Source organism: Cimex lectularius, unplaced genomic scaffold (assembly GCF_000648675.2).
Source record: "Cimex lectularius strain Harlan isolate CLEC.00 unplaced genomic scaffold, Clec_2.1 scaffold122, whole genome shotgun sequence".
NCBI classification, from domain to species: Eukaryota; Metazoa; Arthropoda; class Insecta; order Hemiptera; family Cimicidae; genus Cimex; species Cimex lectularius.
Window position 1 is genome coordinate 248251 of NW_019392735.1, and position 25866 is coordinate 274116.

Consider the following 25866-nt stretch of genomic DNA (forward strand, 5'->3'; position numbering starts at 1 on the left):
GTGTAATGGATTAATGGATTATATATATATAATGAGCGTGGATGTTAGGTAGTTGTGTTGGGTTATTGAATCATTTTAACTACGAATTATTTCCACAGTCGGGACGTATGTTTTTAGTACACCATCGCAGATGTATGTGAAAAAACAAAACTTTTTTATAATAATTAATCATTTTAATAAATAATTAACAATTCATATAAACATCGAAACTGTTTTGTTTGATTTGAATTAATGAACTGTCACTAGATCAATCAAGATTGATAATAATGAACCCCCATATAAAAGCGTTAATAAGCCACACATGATATTGATGGAACTGCTGGCCCCACGAATATTTTTTACCATTAAACAAGTCCTATTCTAAAATCATTTATTTATTTCGATTGTAAGAATTGTAATAAAAACTTTCTTCAGGCCTGCTTGATAAATTCTAAGGATAAGAATGTTATTTCATCCTTTTTTTCTCAACTCCTTGAACACTAAGAGATTATTTTACCCTTTGAAAGAGTTTATATTTTCCTGTCTTTTTACCCAGCGGTAATAGATTATATAGAGCATCAAAATTGGACAGGATAATATTAAAACGAAGCCGGCTAGATGGTATTCCAACAAACCGGCTGAATTCTTAAAAGCCCTTCTCAATAGCTCTGACTGGAGGATGGAGAACAAATCATTAAAACTATGGTAATAAATATTTATTGTCAAATTTTTCTGGATATACTTCAAAATTGAAAAAAAGTAGCTCAATTCTCAGAGGAATTATAAAAAACAATGCGTGAAGATGGAAGGTAAGCATTGGGAAGGTACAAGCGCACTCAGGGATTTCTGGAAAATGAAGATGCGGATTGCGCCAGCAAAGAAGCCTCGCAGGATACAAAACTGGAAGTAATAACAAGCACTAAAAACCTATTTCACAAAAATGGAAAAAAGGAAACTATGGCGAAGTTGAAGGAAATGTAGATGCATATGTCAAATGTCACACGTGCTAACACAAATGTTAAAAGGCCATGGGAAAAAATACGAGAATGTGGGTTTAATCCTCGCGGATGCAGCTTGCAGTTGTCTAAAAGGACCAAAAGAGACATGGGGCCAATTTTGTACGACTGACCAAATCAAGATGCGCGCAAAGCTGATGCAGGTGATTCTACAAGACGATCCAGCAAGTGTCAGTTACCAAACCTGCAATTAATATAAATTTTTAGGAATATCTGTAATCAATATGGGATCAGGTACAAAATAAACAACCCCTCCGCCGTAAGGGTTCTACGTTGGGAAAAAGAAAGAAAAACACACCCAATTTTCTTTTAATGCAGTTGAAACTTAAGATGAAATTTGTCTGAAAAACAGTGAAAATAAGCGGACTGAAGAAAGATCGATATACAAAAAATCAAATATGGGGAATTATGGTATTATATTAAACTAGACAAATAAGAAAGTAGCTAATCGGATAGGAACAAATTTGTTGATTATAATATGATTAATTTCTTCAAGACGGATTTCAAAATATTGCCTTCGACCTGCAAAATATGCAGTGCGCCAAGGGTCAGGAAGCGATCAAAATTTCGTAGTGATAAAATTGTTGCAGTGATTATAAAATTCCATCAAATACGTATAACCTCTGGTTTTCTCCATAATCTTTTCTCATTTTTGTCGCGTCCGAAAATGTCAGTACCCTCTACTTTTCATTGTGAATGAAAGAAAGGATGGAAGAGTAGCGGTTTCGGTTGGCATTTGCGGTACTTGCAGTTGAAAGAAGACCGGCTCATTTGCTTAGAATTCCGGGCAGAACAACCAGGTTGTTGCCTTTTTCCGGGACCGCGGCCGTGGTTCCTGGCCGCATCGGATGACTGGATTTTCCCGTTTTCCGGAAAAAGCCACAAACATCACGACATATTTCTTCCGGCCTCGGGCTCGAGAGAGGGAAGAAAACAGGATTCGTGTGGCACGGGGGATTTCGTTTGTTGCGTGAACCCGAGATTGAAGGTAATCCAATAAAACACGAGCCTTGTCGACGCTGGTCCTATCATCCTAAAATATAAACCCGGCCGTGAATGATTAATACCATCTACGCCGGCTCATTTCAACCTTTTAATTGTCATTTTTACGACGAGGAAAACGCAATTAGCGCAGTACGTCGAGTGTGTCAGCCAGCACCTGCCTCCGGCCAAGTTATTACTCGTTCAGAGTTTTCCATCCCTTTGTGTGTTGCTTGTTGATTAACAGATTATCTCATAAATTTATATAAAGCAGCTTCATTTCTAAAGAACCTCATAATATAAATTTTGATTTTATGTGTTCATGGTGTAAAGAACAACCAATATCCTTGAAAAAAATAATAGTGATGAAGTCAGTACTACTACTATATGTCTTTATTCTTTAATATATATACAAAGTTTCCAAATCGGCAGTGTATTTTACAGAGCAAGAAAGACGTTCCTTATGGTTTAAAAACGTCTGAGGGAAGTCTGAAGTCAGTATAATACAGTTTGAAAGTAGGACCATCCATGATTTCCCGATCTCATACTTTTCTTAGCAATAAAGGTCACAATGTGAATCTTCAACTTTCTTATAATTATGTTTATTATTAAAAATGACTATTTTCACTTATGTCTTAGTAGAAATAGGTTTACGGGTCTTCTTTATGTATGTTATGATTCTTACACGTCCTTCCCTCTAAGGTTCTAGGGTAAAAAAATTAGGGGATCGAGTTTGTCTTATCGATGGTTGTTCAAATTCCGTTCAGTCGTTCGGTTCAATCATTAAAATGCATTATCCCTTTTGATACAGAACCCCTAGAGATTCGGTAGAACATTGTTGTTCGACTGAAGTTGGGATAACCAAAATTACACAATGTTGGACGGCAGAGGGGGCGAAATGCCATGGCCGGCTGAGGATATTGCGTCAATTTATATTTTGAACATAAAATTAATAACTGTTAATACAATACACAGAGGGACGAAGACAAAAATAAATATTTAAATATTTTTTTGCTGATAGGGGGGAGGGTCGAAGGAACAGAGAAATGAGACATTAAAAAGCAAAGAAAATTTGGCTAAGCAATCATTAGTAGAAACATTAAACATAACACTCACATGCGTTAGAGGGAAAATAGAAAGAGCGAGTGTAAGAGAGAGAGATTGATTTGTGTGTGTGTGTGTGTGTGTGTGTGTGTGTGTGTGTGTGTGTGTGTGTGTGTGTGTGTGTGTGTCTGTCTGTCTGTCTGTCTGTCTGTCTGTCTGTGCCTGGGCTACTTTATCACCTCCTTTTATCTCACCCCTCTCACTCACATTCTCTATTTTTCACTCTCTTTCTCTATTTCTCTCTCTCTCTCGCTCCCTCTCTTTTTCTTTCTCACCCTCTCTCCTTCTTCCCTCCGTCTTTCTCTATCTTTCTCTCACTATCACACTTTCTCTCTTTCATTCTCTCACCCTCTCTCCCTCAAGCTCTCCACTCGCGTTGAAGAGAAATGAGGAGAATGTGGGTGAGAGCGGTAAAATACAAGGTGGTGAGAAAGCAACACAGACACAAAATCTCTTTCTCTCTCACATTCTTTCTCTATTTGTCCCTCTCACTCACTTTCTCTCACTCTCTGCCTCTCTCCCATTCTTTCTCTATTTTTCCCTCCCTTCACACTCTCTTTCTGTCTTTTCCTTTATCTCTTTCTTTCTTTAACTAACACTCCCTCAATCCCTTCACTCGCTCTGGATGAGAAATAAAGAGAATGTGACTAAGAACGGAGAGATGAAAGGTGTGGAAGCAACCCACACCAACAATCTCTCTCTCTCTCTCTCTCTCTCTCTCTCTCTCTCTCTCTCTCTCTCTATCTATCTATCTCTCCCTTTCTCTAACAAATTACCTGTGCAATATTAATTTGGTAATTAAATAACATTTTGGACTTTCTTGATGTGTTAGTCGGTCGGATTCGCCATCTACAATGTTGGGTAAAGCCGAAAATGATTGCTAACGACCATATTACACGTTCATTACTCATCATTCCGCAGACCACACCGATCAGTATTGTCTATACTTTTTTATATGAACTGTCAAGTCTGAAAAACTTGTTTTTCGCAAAGATATAGGTGGTGGTACGTTACTTAGATACTCTGTATAAAATAACTTTTTTTTCTTGAAAATAAGATTTAAAGTTTAAAGCTCAAAAGTGAAACACCTCATATTTGGTATTTCTAGCAGTAGGATATCTCATCCGATTCAAGGTACAACTTAAAATAAGTCGTCACGTATTTTCATCTCTTTTCAAACCGCGAAAATGGCCGTGGATCGAACGACGGTCAAAACAAGGTACCCCCCTTATCAAACGTTTTATTCCCGTTTTTGTTTGCTCGGTGCCGATTCGAAACGGGCAGGTCGCGACCCTTATCGCAGAAGATAAGCCGGCCAAACACCGGAGTATGTTTTTCTCTCATTTCAAAATGCTTCGAAATCGATGCCCTTCTACGGCAAAAAGAGCTTTCGAATGTCGTCGACTTTTTTTCAGTAGCATCTGCTCCTTATCGAGCGACAGCTGTGATCGGTGGCTTCCAAATTTAAGAACATAACAACACACCCCAGAGGCTTTGAAAACCTGATGACAACCTGTGAAATAAGTGAAAATGAGGATTTGTAGGTTTTGTTACCACCTCGTCTATTACAGATCGATGAAAAGAAAAGTCATTGAACTATTGATTGTACATAAAGTATTAATGGTCCATAAACATTCTTTATAAGTAAGCTTTTGTAGGCACTAACAAATTTTATACAAATAGTGCAAGACTTTTAAATTATTGGGTTGTCCGGAAAATAATGCAGGATTTTAAGTTTTCATTAAAAAAAATCTATATAAAATATTCTGTTTACGTTTACAGGATTACTCATTTGTATGAATGTCAACACTTATTAATCCTCTTCCAAATGATATTGTTTGTTTACCTCTGTAGCATTCCGCTACTTGGAAATAATTCAGTCATCCTTATAATGTCAAAGCGAGAATTTCGTACGATTTTCTTTTACGAGTTTAAACTCGGCCGAAGCGGAGCCCAAACGGCTAGAAACATTAACCAAGTCTGGGGCGAGGGTTGTGTTAATGAGTGCACTGTGCAAAGGTGGTTTAAAAAATTTCGGGAGGGAGATTTCAGCCTTGAAGATGAAGAAGGTCGTGGAAGGCCTTCCTCTCTTAATGATGATGTTCTGCGATCAGTGGTGGAAGAAAACCCCAAAACAACTGTTCGAGAACTTGCAGAGCAACTCAAAGTCAGTAAAACGACCGTCGCTGACCACCTCAAGGCGATTGGAAAAGTGAAAAAACTCGAAAATTGGGTTCCACACTCATTAAACGATCGCCAAAAAAATCAGCGCTTTGATGTTTGTGCATCACTTCTTTGTCGAAACAAAAATGACCCATTTCTGGCCAGAATTGTTACATGTGACGAAAAGTGGATTCTCTACGATAACACTAGACGTTCTGGACAGTGGCTCGACAAAGGAGAAGCTCCAATACATTTTCCAAAGCCCCCAACTCATCAAAAAAAGGTAATGGTTACGGTATGGTGGGCTTCATTTGGTTTAATACACTACAGCTTCTTAAATCCTGGCGAAACCATCAATGCTGAATCATACTGTAACCAAATTAATACCATGCATCAGAAATTGGCAGTAATGAAGCCCTCTTTGGTCAATCGGAAAGGGCCCATTTTGTTGCATGACAACGCTCGACCACATGTGTCACGTGTAACGTCACAAAAATTATTGGAGCTTGGCTATGAAACTTTGCCTCACCCACCCTACTCTCCGGACCTCTCGCCTACTGACTACCATTTTTTTAGACACCTGGACCACTACTTACAACACATAATATTCAAAAATCAAACGGAACTGGAAAATGCATTTATTGACTTTATCAATTCTAAAAATTCTGAATTCTACTCAGACGGAATTAATAAGTTACCAACACGTTTTGATTAAAGAACATTGCTTTAAAGTAACTAGTTTCTTTTTTTTTGTTTAATACCAAAATCCTGCATTATTTTCCGGACAACCCAATAAAACGCCGCTGCTATGTCACTTAACCTATCGTGACTTCGATCCACTCGGACACCAACTTCCCATCTCAACCGCACCTTTCGAATTTTCCCTCTTTTTTGCCATTTTTCAAATGAGTAATCAAGATTGTATTCTCGGCGACAAATGAAATGGCCACGGAGAGCTTTAGTGAAGGTATACTTCGTTTTACTTATTAAATCCATAATATTTCGTGGTCCGACTGACCAAATAACTTGTTTCAATTAATTAACCTGTATGTAATGTATTAATTGAAATGTACCTTTTAATTTAAAAGGTCAATAAATGTACAATTTTGATACCTATGCTTCAGTACCAGATTGTACATTACCAGTTATGTTCTTTAACAATGATAGAGCAGAAAGCAAGCATTTTTTAAGCAGATCGACACATGATCCCTCTACCGGGTCTGTCTACTGTCTCGCTAGTTTAGATTGCAGGAACTGTTCCTCGGTGAGGATGTCGTAAGCCGAAACCCGCGAGAGAGTAGACAGACCCGGTAGAGCGATCAAGTGCCGATAAGTTTAACATCCCTGACCAAATATCACCACCCACTTTAAAGACTTTTCTGTTGAAATAATACGAGTAAGAATAGCAAAATCTATCGGATTTCAAAGAAAGAAATTCAACTTTGTACTTAATTGAGATTTATTAGTGTTATAATTGAGCAATGATGCCCATTCACTAAGTTCATTTTTAAGTTGTCATAAAAGTTTTTCGATGCGAAAATGTTTATTTCTTCCGGGATTTCTTTGTGTGTGTGTGGGAGCAGTGTAAGCGCAAACGCTTTCAACAGTGGATATTTTCCCTCCAAAATGGTTCTATCTGGGTGAAATCCTCCTTTAGAAAAGTTTGACAGATATACATTTGGCCCAACCTGCGAAGTGTATTTTCGTACGTAACTCTTTTCATTTCCTGTCACAAATCTTCTAAGAAAAGGATCGTTATCGCGGCCCTTGAAAGAAAACACTAACAGAAACGTGGTCTGTTGAAAAAATGTCACGATTAAAGATTGTAGGCACAAGAGACATAACAACATCGAAAAATACCAAGATAATCGCGTTTCCCTAAATGGAAAACTTTGGATTAGCCGTATTAAGCATTGATCTTCGTCTATCCTGTCCTTAATAAATAGAAGGTAATTAAGCACACAGGTATAGTAAACTTTTATAATTCACTTTTTTTATGTTCTAATCCCATATATATTTTTCATTGATACTTATTACTGTTGAAGTAATTATTGAATAGATATAATAATATTATATTCATTCATTTTAAATACATTGATGACGTCTCTACCTGGCGGTGGTTAGCCGCAACACGATAGTTGCCCCAGCTATCGTGAGAGAGTGGCCGGTCCGCTTGGCCGAGTGACGTCTGTTTGTTCGCCTTCTAGCCGTTAGATCGCTCCCAAATGTCAACAAGCGATAATTTTTTCCCGCCAATTTTTTTTTTTCAAATTTCAATACGTTTTTTTTAAAAAACAATACGGTTTTTTTTCTCCTTGTGTATAAATAATTGACAGCGTAGTATACTGCTCCATAAATTTTTTTCCATTCGTCCATAGTGACGAACATTAAAATATTCACTTTTTTGCTGTGCGGTAATTTTCTACCTCAAGATAAATTTTTTATTATACTATTATACCATTTATATAAGTGTGGAGTAGGGGTTAGTACATAAAATCATACTAAATATAATAAAGAAAAATATCCTTGTTATAAAACACCTGGAGCCGTTAAAAATAATTTTAATATAGAGTATCACCCCCCGCGAATTGCAACCTCTAATCTCTGTGGTTAACTTCTTAAGAAATTTAGAATAACATCTTGCAAGATTTCCTCCCATGCTTCCATTAATGCAATTGTTAATTCTGGCAATGTTGAAGGAGGGTTTCTTAGCTGTCGAACTCTTCTTCCGAGTTCGCCCCGAAGAAGTATGTGGTTGAGATCAGGGCCGCGAGCATACATAATGTGCAAATGCCGACATCCTGAAGATATTGCAAAACACAATTTGGTCTTGCGCCATCGTGCATTAAAATGAAATTAGCACCAATAAAGGGTGCCACATGTGGAAAAATCGATTATCCCAAGGTTCTGTCGCTCTCTGTCTCCCCGACCACGCCTCCTATGACAGGAACTAGTCTCCCGATACCGATGGATGCTATCCGTACAGTTAGTTCAGGCAGTCCGATAACACGCGCAGCATACCGTTGACTAAAACCTTCTTCGATCAATGCGAGTACGCTAGCTACTTGCTTCTCAGAAATGATCATTTTAAAACCAAAAATATAAAACTAATGACCCTTCAGTCAAGAAATCAAAACAACACTGAGTATTTCTTAAGCCTGGACTATGTTACACATGGGCTACCCGGACCTCCCCCTCTGAGATCTGTTTGGAAATAATGAACATGATTTTGACCTTTGTGCAAAAGAGTCAATATAGGATTTAACGTATTATGCCTCATTGTAAACAAAACAATTAAAGATGTATATCAAATGGTGTATAATAACACATTATAAACGCATTAAATAGAAAATGTTTGCAAAAAAATTACATCAAATAAAAAATAAAATCATAAATTGTGCAAAAAATTAAGTTCGTCACTTTTTTGGAGCAGTGTAATGGATTAATGGATTGTGTTCGGTAACTCAGACCGTCAGGCGGAAGTGAATATTTTGTATTTTATTTATTTTTTATGAGGGTATGTCAGCTACGCGGTTATATGAACCCGGAGGGGGTGACGATGTTTTTTTTTTTTTAAATAGTTTGACTGAAAAAATCAAACTATAAAAATGAAGAATGACTGTATTAATTAATGTAAGGGGTTAAAAGTTGAGCTTTGTTAAGCTTTATTATTTTTACGAGGGTTCGCTACAGCAGTGGTCATATCAACCCTCAGGGTGCCATTTGTAAGAATGTCGGGTTCGAATGCAGGGCCGTTGGATTCGAACCCGGGACCTTTACCTTACAGTGATGACTTGTCAACGCCTAAACCGTTGCGGCCACCGATGCCCCCAATTGAATTTTTACGCGCCAAAGAAACGGAAAAAATTGGAAAATCCCATTTTGACTTTGAGTTATTTTGCACATTTTTTTGAAAACCATGGTATAAGTCCTGATGCCTGAATGAATCTCTTATTCAACATTAAATTTTATTTATGATCCGTTGTGAAAGCAATTGTGAAAAATCATTAGATTTGCTTAATTGTTACATATGTAAAATCCCTTAGAAAGAAAACAGCGTGCGACCTGTTTACACTGCAGGCGATACCGCGCGACGAGCTCGTTATAATCGAAAATCATTTTTATTTGCGATCTGGACGTGCTTCTCGCTATAAAATGGGCGTTGATACATTATTTATTATTCCAACATTATAAAATTGTGCTTTCTAAACGGCTGTTGTTGACTATCCATATTTTCGTATAAAAGAAGGTGGTCGAATTGAAATCTGCTTTTTCTTCAGCATCGCAGGGTACAACATTTGGTTAACTGCAAGCAATAAAAAAATTTGTTGATTTACCTGGGAAAAGTATGCCGGCAAAACACATCTCTGGTCATCCAGCCTGCTGGATTGTACCCTCTCAAGAAGTTCGAAAAGTTCTTGTGCGCTCTGAAAAAAACAAAAAAAAAACAGTTAACATAATTATGTAAGATCAGTAAAATGAATTTGAATTTGATTGAATGAAACAATATTCAATATTATCAATTAATGTTAATTTTAATAATAAATTATTAAAATTATTGTATTAAAAGCTTACTTTATCAATCTCGTTTTAATAACCAAATATGAATTTTATCCTATATATTAACTCGTCGCTATTATCCTAGGTTAAGTACATAAAGGCTGTAATAATAGAATATTTTATGATGTCTGTGAAAAGGCCGATTGTAACCTGACTACATAGTAATCTTAAAAATGAGTAAAAATTTTAACTTTTAATTATTGGTAATTCATCTTTAAGAGAAAGGAAACTCTAGAGTTTATTGCGTTTGACCTTTCATTAAACAACTTCAAATGTCAGATTATGGTGATCATGTTTATTTAATATCGTGGGTTTTAAAACAAAAGAAAGTTTGCCTTTCTCCGATAGGCAAATTTAGTTAGTATTACATAATTTCTAGTCTATTTTCATAATATTTTTGGCCTTATCCCTGACAATATCTTTTACAATCATCCTTACCTGTCTAGTGTAAAGTTGATATAATTTCTTTTTTTTCTGTGCTAAAATGTGCTAAAAGTGCTAAGAATTTAAATAATTCTTGTTTTCGATTTTTTTTGCTTTTGATAGCGTAGTTTATTGCCAAACACCTCCTCTCCTTCTCTCTCGACCACCCTCTCTCTCTCTCTCTCTCTCTCTCTCTCTGTCGGTTGGTCGATCGGTGTCTCACTCATTCTCACTCTCTCTCTAGCTCGCTCGCTAGAAGAGAATGAAAAAAAAGAGATTGAAAAAGAAGATAGGTACATAGGTTGACAGATAGAGATAGAAAAATTGAACAAGAGAAAATGGGTGAGACGAAGGAAAAGAACAATCAAAATGAAATAGGTGGAGAGATAGAGTGAAAATACAGAAATACAGGAGAGAGAAAAAAATAGAAGAGAAAGAGAGAGAGGGAAAGGGGGAAAGAGAAAGAGAAAGAGAAAGAGAGAGGAGAGAGAGAGAGAGAGAGAGAGAGAGAGAGAGAGAGAGAGAGAGAGAGAGTCAACGTGTCACACAGTTAAAATGATTTAGTAGAAGACTCACCACTGAATTTGGCGAGAAGCCGAAATACGCCTTCAAGTGACCTATAGCGAGGATAGGTAGACAAAAGAGATCAGAAACGATCAAACTACAATAAAATGTAAATTATTTGTAAAAAATATGACAATGAAGCTGATCAGTAGAAAATTAACGAACGTAATATTAACAGCCCAAAAGTGAGAAAACGTTAAAGGAAAACCCTGATACTCTAATATCTCAAACCTAGAAACCACTAAATGTCCAAATATTTCAAACAAATGTTTATCATCGTGATAAAAAAATGGTAAAAACCTAAAGAAATTTATTAGTAAAGTAATAGTAAAAAAATTAAAAAACAAAGCATGTAGACATGTGCACCAAAGTAGATAGATAGAGAGGGAGAGGGAGAGCGAGGGAGAAAGAGAGATAGATAGATAGATAGATAGATAGATAGATAGAGAGAGTGAGAGGGGGTGGGAGAGAGGGGGGAGAGAGAGAGAGAGATGAGTGTGAGCCTAGCATAGAGAAGAAATTGGCCATGGATTTTTTATTCCTGCAGATTGAAACATGTATTATTGAAAACGGAAGACAATTATGTTTAAACAAACAAAGCCTTTTATAAGTTTATTCGGTTGTGAAAACAATCCAAATTGTCCGACACTAAGCAATAATCCAATCTCTATCATTTAAATTATCACTGTCAGATGGCTGTTTTGAAGATTTCACGTAAGCTGGTGACCCTTTAAAATAAACGTAAACGTACACGTATAAGGATAGACTTTCATATTTTAGGATTCTTTGTCCCATCGGAACACCCGAATCTTACATTGAATCAATCATTTTTTTTTTCTATCAGAACTTTCTATATAAAGATTACTTCCTTTTGACAAGTACTGCACGGTGCACAGCATACATCCAAAGAGCACGTACTAAATCTTATTAGGTGAAAGTAGGCACAGGGTTTTCAAGCTCTTATTTTTCATGCTGTTCGCATTCTAAGCTATAAACTCAGGTTATATTAGGGCACAAAGCGTTATTGCTCAACGTGTTTTATATAATGGGCCGTTTTACAAAACGTTCCTGACTCGTTTAGTATTATTTTGAATTTTTCTTGCGATGTCCGTGACGTCTTCTAAACCCTAGAATGATAACGTGAAATTTGATGATATCAATGTGATTTCCTGTTTTAATCGCGAGAAACGTGAAACTCAAAAAACCGTACCTGCTTAGCTAGTTTAGGAGAACATACGAGAATATTTTTTTTTGTAGGTTACATAAAAAAGAAAGGTTTTTGCACATATCTGAAATCGTATGTATGTATTATGTTACTCAGGTGTGGACGTGTTTTAGGTGATTTTATGTTGTCGCCATTTATACATTCTTTGTACGTTAATCTTTTTATGTTCTCCTATGTTCATCTGTGTACCTACAGTAAAAATAAAGATCAATATTGACTCGAATGATTGACGATACCTTCTAGGGTTAAAAATCCGTGTATAGGAGATTTTCCCGCTAGTTAATGTCATGTAGGAAAGCAAATGAAGCCAGGGGAGAAAAGTTGGTGAATAAATTTTTCCATTCTTCGGAAAATAAAGTGGCGAGTGTTTTACTTTTCTACCCATGATTTACTCCTCCCCGACGAGCCGGAGGGTTGTTCACGTATCGCGGAGAACAAGAAAGTTGTATCCATTACCGGCGGCAACTTCGCTGAGGAAAATCCCTCAAGGCACACCGCGAAATGCTTAGCCCGGAGGCCTTTCAGCACGGGTGTAACTCAGCCAAGTTTCGGAACGCCTGTGAACTTCAAGGGTGTAAATTATTTTTTAGCCTGTGGCGAGGGAGGAGGAACATTTATTTTACGGCTTTCAATGTGAACGTAACCTAACCATTAAACTAAATAATACCATGGGTCACAATAGTTATAAATCCATGTATGCATTTAGCAGTTTTGACACTATTAATTATTTTAATTAATTCTACTTTTCATCTAAAAACTAGGATGAAATGAAAAAGCAAGTATCATGAGCGGGATTCGAACCCACGACCTTCGGCTAGATACGCAGTTGCTCTACCACTTGAGCTATCGTGACCTCGATCCACTCGGACACTGACTTCCCATCTCAACCTCTTGTGCTATTTGTGACAGTGTTAAAGCAGCGGCGTATCGGGTTCGAATCCCGCTCGTGACACATGATTTTTCATCTCGTCCTAGACCTTAGATTAAAAGTATAATTACTTAAAATCGTAAAAAAGTTAAAAAAACAAAGCCGAATGGTTAAATTAAATAACTACAGAGCCCATAACTAACGCATATATAAAAAGTTATCTCTTTACGAATATGAGTTTTAAACACTGATGTCCACGCTCATAAACCCATTAAATTTTATGCATCCAAGTGTGATCCAGGGATAAAGGGAATTACAAAATTGAGAAATTAAACGTCAAACCTAATAATGTTTTAGTTAAACCTCAACAATCCTATACTATAAACAATCTTTAAAACCATTGACCTTTTTTTTTCATTAAGTAGTTTTAAGTTAATCTTTATTATTAATTTTAACTTGTAGGGTTCATTTTTTCTTTCTTTTTAATAGAACATTTCTGTCCACAATTCAAATTAAATATTCCAGTTGACTTTAAACCCTTATTTTCCTACGGTGCACGGTTTTTTAGTAGGTGTGATCTATCATTTTCCATAAAAAAAAGATTACCCTACTAAACACACCATTCAGTAGGTTGTGAAATTCGCCAATCTCTGGCAAGTTTCCTCAAAGCATAGTGTTTGTTTAAAATTCTTCAAATATCTTTCAAAGCGAAAATGTGTGGACTGCAAAGTTTCAGTAGATGAAAAATGCGTAGTTTTCGGAGAAAATCTGTTTGTTGTCAGAAATTTCCTTTTTTGTACGGAAAAAATATAAAATCGTATTTTCTCGACAAAGCGAGTTTTCTATCTTTTTTGTCGATCAACTCAGTTCAATAACGATCAGTTCAACATATTTTAACCCACTTCTGAACCAATAAATACGAATGACAACACAATAGATAAATACACGATACCGAGGTGAAAACAGCGCAGGATGTTCCTCAACATCCAAACCAGGAAAACCATAATATATCTATCACTGAGAAAGAAATTTAAGGAAATAATAGGTCTTTTTCCAGGCCATTGCCCATTAAATAACCTTAAAATATTGAAACACTGAGACAGAAAGATGCTGACTCTGTCAGGAAGAATGACTAACGAGCACTCTGGGCTTTTACGAGGGTTCGCAACAGCAGAGGTTATATCAACTCTCGAGGTGCCGGTGAAAAAAATTCCATTTGTAAGTATGTCGGGTTCGAGTGCAGGGCCGCTGGATACAGTGATGAGCGCCGTGACAACGCCTAAACCAGGGGTGCTCAAACTTGAACTGCTGGCGATCTACCTCAATATTTTTAGACTACTTACGATCGACTCTGAGAGGCTCAAACGCGCCGCCCGAAACTAGACTGTACTGTCTCTCGTTGTTTCTAGACTAGACTGTACTGTCTACTAGTCTAGAAACAACGCGGCTTTTTTTTGACAAGTGCCGCGCGTTCCTTTGATAAAGCCACCTTTTGCCGCAAGCAGTGTTATTTTATTACGTAATACATTTTTGTAGTTTAGTTACCTACCTACTTATTAAAAATTTTTTTCTTCTCGAGATCTACTCAAAAAGCACTCGCGATCGACTGGTCGATCGCGATCGACCGTTTGAGCACCCCTGGCCTAAACCGTTGCGGCCGCCGACGCACCTAATCCTAACCTTAAAAGGCCGAAAGCTTGGCAGTAACATCTGAATTTGTTTTTTTTTCTTCAAGACCAAACCTTGAGCCAGAGTCTCCATGAGTGAAAAAAGTGGTCTATACTTCTAATACCGGAAAATGGAAGACAGAGCCTATTCGAAATTAACGCCTAAAGAAATGAACGAAGAGGAACCCAGGAAAGAGCTAAGCTACTAAAACCAATGGTTACTTACCTATTAGCCTGAATTTCATGATGTTAGGAATTATAACTCAATTTACAGAACAAGGAAATTTGGAGTAATATAGAAATGAGACGTAAATAAATTTGAACAGTAATGCCACAAAATAGCAGATAAACGTACTATAGAGACTATTCAAGTAACTAATCTTTAAGTAAGGTATTGGTTTAGATAAAAAGTCAGCGTCACGAGTGGGATTCGAACCCACGACCTTCGGGTAAATACGCAGCTGCTCTACCTCTTGAACTATCGAGACTTCGATCCACTCGGACACAACTTCCCATCTCATCCCCACCTTTTGAATTTTCCCTCCTTTATTGCCATTTTTCAAATGTCGTGTAATCTGTTTGATTCTCTGCGACAAATGACGACAATTTTATCCCAACCAATACCTTACTTAAAGATTAATTAATTAAAAAGAATTTATTTGTTCAATCGGTCCACGATACCTAATGGAGGTACTGTAGAGAGTATATTTAGCTTGAAGGGTAGTGCAATTTTCAACGATGAAAGAACCGACCAACAACACCTAGTTAACCTACTACAACTGATCCAAATTATCCATCACAGTTTCCCTGGTAACTATGAAATTTTCGATTTTCATTGTTTCTTTAAGAATCACTTGTACTGCGTCCATGATCAGGAGTGGCTATTGAAATTTCTGCAAGCAGTTTGATCGCGATCGTTGACGATGCTTGTACAACGAAAATAGGCTGATCAGGATGATCAGGGTTTATCGTTTCAATTGAAAAATTATGACCGACTCATTATCCGCTTAAACTTCTCTGTTAGATTGAAAGGAAATACGAAAAAGCCTTAGAATGAATATTACCCCATGTTGGTTGATCTTTTATGATAGAAATCTATATTTGGAAACCCGTTTCTAAGCTTTGCCTGTACTAAAAACTTTATTAGGTTTGACTTTTAATTTCCGAATGTTGCAATTCGCTTAATCCCTTGACTAGTCACATGATTTGCTTGGATGCATAAAATTTAATAGGTTTAATGAGCGCGGACGTCTATATTTAAAAATCACATATGTAGAGGTACGTAACTTTATTATATATGTGTAAGTATGTGCTCTGTAGTTATTTCATTTAAAAATTAGGCTTTGTCTTTTAACTTTTTTACTATTGTGACCCATGGTATTTTTTATAAAAATTTATATTTCCTATAAATTAACTAAGTCATACTCATTCAAGTCAAATGACAATATAATAGTGATAATACTTTCATACATAGCGAGTTTTTTTTCCTTAAAGCCAGACAGTAAAATATGCCCGTGGATAGCGTTATCGCATAAATTCACCAACGTTTTATGTAAAGGTTGGTTTACACGTGTGCAAGGTTAAAAACAGCATAAAGTCATTTTTTCCTTCTCGTGCCGTAACTAGGAAAATTCGTCATACGTTTTATGTACCAGTTGCCTAGGCAGGAACGTTTCAATTATGATGAGAATCTCCAACCTGTGTGTTTACACAGACGTAAAATAGGAAAATTATTGTCATTCTGAGTGAAATTTTTAATGCGCTATGAAAGCTCGCTCACTTGACTGAAGAGTGTTATAATTTATGTAATGCGTTATACACTGTTTCGATTATAATTAATATTTTGTCTTGGTTTTACAATATAAAAGAAATATTACTAGACATTCCTGGCTTTTGCCTTGTTTTTATGAATCATATTTCATTTTGATGTTTTTAGGGTTTATTCATAAAAATGTAAGTGGAGCTGTCTCACTACAATATAGGTCATGTACTATGTTTATGTTTCTATCCAATTTCCTTTATTACCAAAGCTGAAAACCCGCTAAAATATAATTCTTTATTTTTTTAATTTACTTGTACATGGTTGAAGTGTGATTGGTGAACAAAATAAGATCTCTACAAATTAAGAATGCATTACTCTGTCGAGATAAAAATAAACAATAACAATAGCCGTGTAAAATGTATTTTATTTGGAAATTGTTTTTGAAAAAAAAAAAAGAAGCCATAATCGGTCATCCTTGGCTTATAAGCATGCAGATTAGAAAGGTCAACAGAGTAGATTGATCAAATGTTGTTTTAACATACAAAATGAAGCTATTTGAGCCGTCCTTGGTCAACTATACTTTAAAAAAAGGGGGTAATTTACCCGGAAGACCATTAAAAAGAAGAGATTGGGTTTTAATTATAGCCTCTTTGTTTAATTTATTTTTGTAACTTTGATTTATCGATATGGGGGAAATTTGATGATTAATGATGGATGATCTTTCTTGATACGCCTATACTGGTTTTCAATTTTCCCATGCGCGTTTCATCCGGTGTTCATTCGTCAATCCGGTATTTACTTGAATCTTTGAACTATCACGATACAAACCACTGATTCCCTTTGATTTATGTTACTTAATGTTATTCCATCGATGTCGTGCCTTAAATACAGGTTAAACCGATGATAAGCGGCGTATTAAAAGATCCCGTCCGGATCTTCTCCTAATTTTATAGGCAGATTGAATGGGTGGGCTGTACGGAAGATAACGCCGTCCCCAACGAAAAGACGGGACACCCGTTTAGTGGCCGGGAAAAGTTTTAACGAGACGCCCGATTGTGAATAACTAGAGTTGGTAAATAACCTTTAAAACCCAATCTCGGTGAAACCACCTAAGTTAAGTCGCAAAAAAACCACTTGGGGATTTTATTGGCACAAGCTGGAATATAAGTTAACGTCGCATCGCCCTTAAATGGTCGGTTTAACGGACCGTGTGAAAGATATAATTTAAAATCCTCTTAATAAATCTGAAATAACGATAAAACAAAGCATTTTGACCGTTTAAGTCTAATTTAAGGCAAAGTCCTCGTCTGAACTTTTTATTGCTTATTAACTTATTATTTATATTGCCTAATCTACAAATAATTAAGGATTAAAGTGGTCTTTAACAATCAACGTGTTTTCCTTTTGTGAGTTTCCCACTTATTTTTTTATTATGTATCACGATTTTGACATTTTGATTTATTGTTAAAGAGACATAAATAATTCACGGGCAGCGTTTTGGATGGCCCACCATCGTTGACAAGTCAAAGTTCTGCTACATTATGAGGATTATCAATAAGCAAATATCGATCAACAACATTCTAAAACCTAATACTGTAGATAAATCAGTTCTGTTTAATTAGAGGATTTTCATTAAACAAATGTGATCTGAAACGTTTTAAATGTCAACGTTCTGCTGCATTATTAGGTTTGACATTAAACAAATATAGATCTACAGCTTTCTAAATACAAGTCAACGTTCTGCAACATTATGAGGAATCCGATTATTCAAATATTTAATTACAGCGGTCTAAATACAATGCACTCAAGATGTCCAAGTTCTGCAACATCGTGAGGATTGTCATTAAGCAAACATTGATCTACAATGTTCTAAATACAGTGCACTGTTGACATCAAAGTTCAACTATATTACGAGGATTGCGATTATAAAAATATTTAATTACAGCGTTCTACATACATTCACTATATTTCGTGGTCCGCTTGACCAATTAATATCATTCAATTAATTAAGGTTTTTAGTTGAGATAAAAAAGTCAAGAGCGGGATTCGAACCCACGACCTTCGGCTTGATACGCCGCTGCTCTATCACTTGAGCTATCGTGACTTCGATCAACTAAAACCTTAATTAATTGAATGATATTAATTGGTCAAGCGGACCACGAAAATAGTGAGTTTAATGAATTAAAATGAAGCATACGTCACTAAAAGCTCTCCATGGCCATTTTATTTTTCGCCGAGAATCAAATAGATTACACAATTGAAACAATGGCAAAAAGGACAGAAAATTCAAAAGGTGGGGTTAAGATGGGAAGTTGGTGTCCGAGTGGATCGAAGTCACGATAGCTCAAGTGGTAGAGTAGCGGCGTATCAACCCGAAGGTCGTGGGTTCGAATCCCGCTCGTGACACTGACTTTTTTATCTCAATCAAAAACCTTAATTAATTAATTAAGGAGTTCTACATACAGTGCAGTGTTGACATCAAAGTTCAACTATATTACGAAGATTGTGATTATACAAATATTTAATTACAGCGTTCTAAATAGAGTGCACTGTAGATGTCCAAATTTTGCCACATTATGAGGATTGTCATGCAAACTTCGATCTGCAGCTTTCTAAATACGCTATTACTGTTGACAAGCCAACGTATTGCAAAATTATGAGGATTGTCATTAAATAAAGATTGATCTACAACGTTCTAAATACAATGCACTGTCGACATCAAAGTTCAACTATATTACGAGGATTGCGAATATACAAATATTTAATTACAGCGTTCTAAATACAGTGCACTGTAGATGTCCAAATTCTGCCACATTATGAGGATTGTCGTTATGCAATCATTGATTGTAATGATTCATTGAACAAATATTGAACTTCTGGGTTCTAAATACTCTACCACTGTTGACGTCTCGGTCTGCTACATTAGGAGGAATCATTAAATAACTACTGACCTACAACGTTTTAACTGCTCTTCCACTCAACAACAAATCAATGTTCTGCCTCATTATGTGCATTTTCATTAAAAATATATTGCATAGGATCCTTGCTTAATGTGGTACAAGCGTTCAACCGCCTGTGACATAAAGGTCTCCTATATAGATTAAACTGTGTTCTTCTGTGTGTAGTTATTCCTCCGCTTTTAGCTAACAGAGCGGTTCTTTCGGGTCCGACAAGGATCAGATTAATCCGAATGGCCAAGGGAGTACCGCAGGGTAGTGTGCTCGGATTGTTCTCCATATCCTACATACTACCCTCTAAATCCATCCTGCAGTTGCTTGGGGTATATCACATCTATAGTGGATTAGTGTAGACAATGAAAAATGAAGATAAATTAAAACATGTCCATTTCACATTTACACTCGTCTTACAATCTACAACAACAATGTTCCTATTCCCAAATCCGACTGTGGTCGTTACCTTGGGTTCCACCTAGACTCACGTTTAACATGGGAGCAGCTTACACGACTGAAAAGTCAAAAGCAAAATAGAACATAAATCAACACCACGCTTTGCACATATGGTATAGAACATCGGGCAACTGCTAAACCTTCAAGTCCTCATATCGATTATAAATGCTCCCCGTAATACTACTCTCCACAGCGGTCTTAAAATGCCATTTGTCCAAAAATTAATTTCTAAAAATCAACCAATTACCTAATAATCTCTCACCACTCCAATAGTCTTGCCCAAGCTTGTCCAAAACAGATCCCATCCCCAAAATCCTGTCTCAAGAGGTAATGGCCTCGCGGTCTTCTTTCTGACGGTTAGGAAGTGCAATTTATTTAGTGAAGTGGGGGTGAAATATTGGTTATTTCCTCTCCTCAGTGCAAATATGTAAATTATTGTACATATAACTATGTACCATCAAATGAAATGTTATAATCAGAAATTTAAGATTCTAATAAAATATCCCTATAAAAAAAATTATTGATCTAAAGCGTTCTAAATACCATATTGATGACAAATCGAAGTTCCGCTACATTATTAGGATGGTCATTAAACAAATATTGATTTACAGCGTTCGTTCTAAATGCCAACGACTATAAACAGGCCAACGTTTTGCTACATTATGAGGATTATCATCAAACAAATATTGATCAACACAACACACTGAACAAGGCCAAATCCGCCTAACAGACAACAGAGAGAATAAATAGACCAGAATGATCGGTAATCGACCAAATTACAGGTTCATGAATATATATTTGACGTTCTGCTATTATAAGGGTTACTATGACAATATCAATCACAACGATCGTAAAACGTATGGATTCCCTTGTATATGGTTTTTAGAGAAGGGAGCTTTAATCAAACAAAATCATACATCTACAAAATCTTAACTTACCCAGTAACCAATAAAATAACCCATCTTTGAAAATGGAATTCGATATAATAACTTAAAAGAGATAAGTTTACGAAATTCAATAATATATCGACAAATGCAGGTTATGTTAAAGGGAAAGAGCAGTGACATGTCTAAAAAAACAGAATTTACTGTATTTGTATAGATACTTGTTTTGGAACATAGTTTTTGTGTGTCTGTATGTTTCTTTTTTTCCAATGATCAACAAGAAATCATTCATAACAAGCTTACTTATTTCGTATTCTAAAGATAAAATCAGAAGCCAAATTAAGGGTTGAATGAACAAATTACGTTTCTAAGTTTTTTGCGTGTTTTCTACACAAGGAATAGCTGTTGCATGCACTTTTATCGAAGTCGGACTACAGATTGGGACAAGGGTTGAAACAAAGGCCGTTGCACTGTCCTCTAATTGATACATAAATCGTCGTGCGCGAGCATTGAGACACCATCTCCGGCTGGGATTTCTTTCCCTTGCTCTGAACCCCTCCGCACATAATTCTGAGAGTCTTCCTTTTGCTGGGGCACCTTTATCTGACCCAAGTTGTAATTTGTTAACTGCCCCCCGGGTCGCCCTGACCCCGTGATTTCCGATTACTGAATAACTCTCGTCCCCTTATCGGATTCCTTTTATTCATAACTTGTTTTTTTCTCAACGGGCTTGTTTTTTATTATTTTTTTAAATTTATTTTTATTGTTTGTTTATTTTTTTAAAGGAACTTATCTCTTTCTGACTAACCGCTCTGTAGTATCACTCACTCTTAGATGGATATCTTTCTCGTTTGTGTGTTTTTCCCACGTGCGAAAGCTGCGCGATCTAAAAACACAGCCGTGGGAAAAATTCACTACACTGCAGATTGCAAGTTCTAAAAATTTAATTAACTCGGCTCGAACCAATTATCTTTCTCTTATTAAAAGTCGATTCTTTTCCTTTTTTGTAGAGAACGTATTTTGCTTAAACTAAGAAATTTGCATATAAAGTAATATGGAAAACGGTTTTTCTATGGCTTGCAAGTAAATCTATTCGATAATGTGTTTATAATGAGAAAATTCATATGAGAAAACTTATAGTAGATGGAAAAAAAGCTCATTATAAACGACTGGCGATCTCACAAGACGCACCTCGTCTTTTTCCTATTAAATCTCATTTTTTAAATTAGAAATAGCTAACTATTTTTTCCCATCGATTACGGCTAGACACACCTCGGACTTCTGGATATCAATACTATTAATTTTTAAAAAGCCATAAAAAAAAAAAAAAATAGTGACAAGTATAGATAGAAGTTAAATTCATTAATTTCGTGGTCCGCTTGACCAATTAATATATTACAATTAATTAAGGTTTTTAGTTGAGATAAAAAGCCAATGGTACGAGCGGGATTCGAACCCACGATCTTCGGCTTGATACGCCGCTGCTCTACCACTTGAGCTATCGTGACCTCGATTCACTCGGACATCAACATCCCATCTCCACCGCACCTTTTTTTTTTTAATTTTCCCTCCTTTTTGCCATTTTTCAAATGTCGTGTAATCGGATTGGATTCTCGACGAAGATCGTCGGTTCGAATCCCGCTCGTGCCATTGACTTTTTTATCTCAACTAAAAACCTTAATTAATTGTAATATAGTTTATGCTTTTTAATAAATGAATCTTGATGTTATGCATAACAGGAATGTCGATTTTTCTTAAGTTAACGTTCTTCCCTCTTCAAATTATTAAACTACTTACGAATATTTTGGCTTAACCTTCTTTTAAAAGACAAAATGATTCAAGCTTTGAATGATCCATAAAACATTGGCCTAGCCTCGTTTGGACTATTTCAAAATGATTGTGCAAATCTGCAATATTTCCCAAAGGTATTTTATCAAAGGAAAGGCTTCAGTAATTCTATTTGGTTTCATTTCGCGGATCAATATTACTATTTTTTCAATTAATTATTCTTTCGAAGTAAGGTCTTGATTGAGATGAAAAAGTCAGTGTCACGAGCTGGATTCGAACCCAAGACCTTCGGCTAAATACGCCGCTACTCTACCACTTGAGCTATCGTAACCTCGATCGGACGCCAACTCTCCATCTCAACCTATAACCATTCGAATTTTCCCTCTTTTTACCATTTTCAATTTAATTCAATTTAATTAATAGATTATTATTTTTTCTCATTATTATTAGGTAATTATCTCTTTCCTAATCTATACACATATTTAAAATTGTTTTTTAAGTTCTAAAGTAGTTATATTGATTGTCATGATTGTTCAAGTGGTTAGAGCACCGGCGTATTGAACCGAAGGACGTGGGCTCGAATCCCGCTCGTGACACTGACTTTTTCATCTCAACCAAGACCTAAGATCAAAATAATATTTAATTGATCAATTATGGCCGCTAAACAAATATAGGTTATATTGGTTGTTAAATAAATTGTACAAATATGTTTTCATAATGAATTGAAATTAATATAGGCTCTGATGATGACCTTAAAATAGATCGAAATATTGACAGTAACACTGAATTTGCTTTTTCACCAAGACCATACCGCAATCCAGAGTATTCGTGAATAGAAAAGTGGTCGATATAGCTAACATTTAAATAAGACTTTCTAGCTGAATTTAATTATGCATATAATAAAATTCTTTAAGTGAAGTGAAAATTTCCATGTTTTACACATAAGCATCAATAAGTTCAAACAATACTGTTGAACCTTATTGTGCATTTTGGTCCTAATTCCATCAAAATGGTGACAATGTATTTTCTTGAATGGTACTTATATTTTTTTAAATTTGGACTTTCTTTTAAAAAGGATTGAAAAGTACCATTAAAATATACTAAAACTTTTATAACCTCACCTAATTAAACTCTTTCTTACTATCATGCTTCTATCATTGTTATTATAACAAGACGTAATAAAATTTTACGTTGTTTTATTAACTATTTAATGCATTGATTAATGTCAATATGTGTAGGTTTTACTTGGAAGCTGGTAATCGAATCGGCAATCATTTGTGTTTTTTCTCGCAAGGATATGAAAGTGCGGATTGATGAGACTGACTCCCGTTATTAACATTTTCATCCATCTCCTCCTCAGATATTCTAACTGACGGAGCCGGTGACGCAAGAAATTAGCTTCAAAATAATGACTAACATTCCGTCAAGATTTAGTCTGAATATTTTTCAACGAAATTTAACTTTTTAACCCCCTCCCCAATAAACAACATATAACATAATAGCCTTGTAAATGAAACTGTCTAAACGTTTACATTTATAATAGTAGCAAGCAATTAAAAGAAATAAGAAATAATGAGAGAGAGGCAATCTTTTTGTTTTATAGGCTGGGAGTGAATGAACAACTGATTATCACTATAATTCGTAAATTTTCGCTATTTAAAAGACTTATCACTGATTTTTTATGCGTAATTAATATATAATTACGCAGTTGATATAATTTATTTTATAAAATATGTGTATAGCATAATAAGAATATAGAGATAGTCGTTCCGGCTTTTCGTCATCTTCATTGATGGATTTATATGTTTTTTTTATATTTGTTTTTATTAGTTTTAACTCAGCACTGATGGGAATGGCGGAAACGCGCTAGACAAATGGAATTGCGAGTACATTGCATGTGCTTTGACTCACCCTCCTTATATCCTCACTCATGTCGTCTAACCATATATTTTATTGAAACAACGCTTTGAAATCAGGGAATTAGAAGAAACGTTAGAATCGTGTACCCCTGGTGCTGGGTAAAAAATTTCGTCGAAAGTTTGTACTTTGATTGTTTCGTATGAATTTTGTAAGCCTTTCAGCTTCAGTTGGGGGACCCGTGATTACTGAAGATGGCGAGAAACCGAAACACTCTTTCATTGTTCATCCTCTGCTGACCCCAAGAATTTCACATTCTTAATATTTTTACAATTGTTTAATTATAAATATTTTCTTTCTAAATGTTTCAATTTATTGAAGGAAGAAGATTTCAAGTGGTTAGAGCAGCGGCGTATTGAGCCGAAGGTCGTGGGTTCGAATCCCGCACGTGACACTAACTTTTTCATTTCAACCAAACCTTACACCTTACATAAAGATTAATTAATTGAAAGAAGTTATTTTGTCATTCGTACCACGAAATATAATGGCTTTCAATCATTTTACTCGGCGAGAATAAAAAGAAAAAAACAATTCCCTTTGCTCCTGTATTTCTGAAATTTGAAGAAAAAAATACAACTCAAGCTCGAAGATCGGCGTGTTATTCAGCGACGGCTCGGCAGTTTACAGTAAGGCAATATTCCCTTGAAGATGGTTCGATAAGGACAAAATCGACTAACTTAAATCTTTATAGGTAATTCATAATATAGGGCCCGCGAGATTGCGGAGAAGCTTGAGGTTTAACAGGCAAATATGTTTTCCAACTACGGAGTCACTTGGACAGCTGGGTCTTTAAGCGAAATGAAAATAAAGAGCTAGGAATTCCGTTTGTGATTTTCTTTCAAAGGTAAGTAAAAAGAAACGCAAAAGGCCCAGGGAACGGCACAAATATCTTATTTTGGTTAAGCCGAGGATTTATACCGTGCAATATTGTACTTACCTTCCTGTAACTCGATAACTTTTACGGAAAATTATTCAGCCAAAATATTACTGGTGTACCTCAAGGCTCTCATTCTGGTCCGATCTTATTCCTTTTATTTTTTAATAACGTCGACTCTGCTCTCATTAATTCTTCATTTTCATTGTTAGCAGACGATTTGAAAATTTATCGCCCTGTCGAATCGTTGAATGATAGTATTCTCTTGCAAAATGACTTGAGTCGATTTTGGCTTTGGTGTAAGCGTAATAATTGAAATTAAACGAAAATAAATGTAAGATTTTGAAGTTCAGCAAGAAAAAAATAATTCACGATTACGACCAATTCGTTTATAGTATAGAAGGTTATCACATTGACGAGGTAGATACTATCTCGGATCTCGGGGTTATTTTTAATAAGAATTGTGATTTTCGGGACCATATCCGTACCGTTAAAAATAAATCCTTTAAAAATTTAGGATTCGTACTCAGGCAAACTGCGGACTTTAAGAACCATTTTGCAATAAAATTACTCTATCAATCGCAGTTGCGCAGTCACCTAGAGTATGCCAGTGTTGTTTGGTCGCCGAGTTCGTTAGATGGGTCTTACATGATAAAAAGAGTACAAAGAAAAGCCACGAAATAC

At 35.9% G+C, this 25866-nt stretch overlaps 1 protein-coding gene across 3 annotated transcripts in view; it reads right to left on the bottom strand.

Moving 5' to 3' along the window:
* LOC106662279 (rap1 GTPase-activating protein 1) overlaps nt 1–25866 on the bottom strand; it is a 378158-nt gene that overhangs the window by 102090 nt on the left and 250202 nt on the right. For all 3 annotated transcript variants that reach the window (XM_014386258.2, XM_014386257.2, XM_014386256.2), the window contains exon 3: nt 9581–9670. In XM_014386258.2, coding sequence (XP_014241744.1) covers nt 9581–9670 — 90 coding nt within the window. The remainder of the gene's footprint in view (nt 1–9580; nt 9671–25866) is intronic.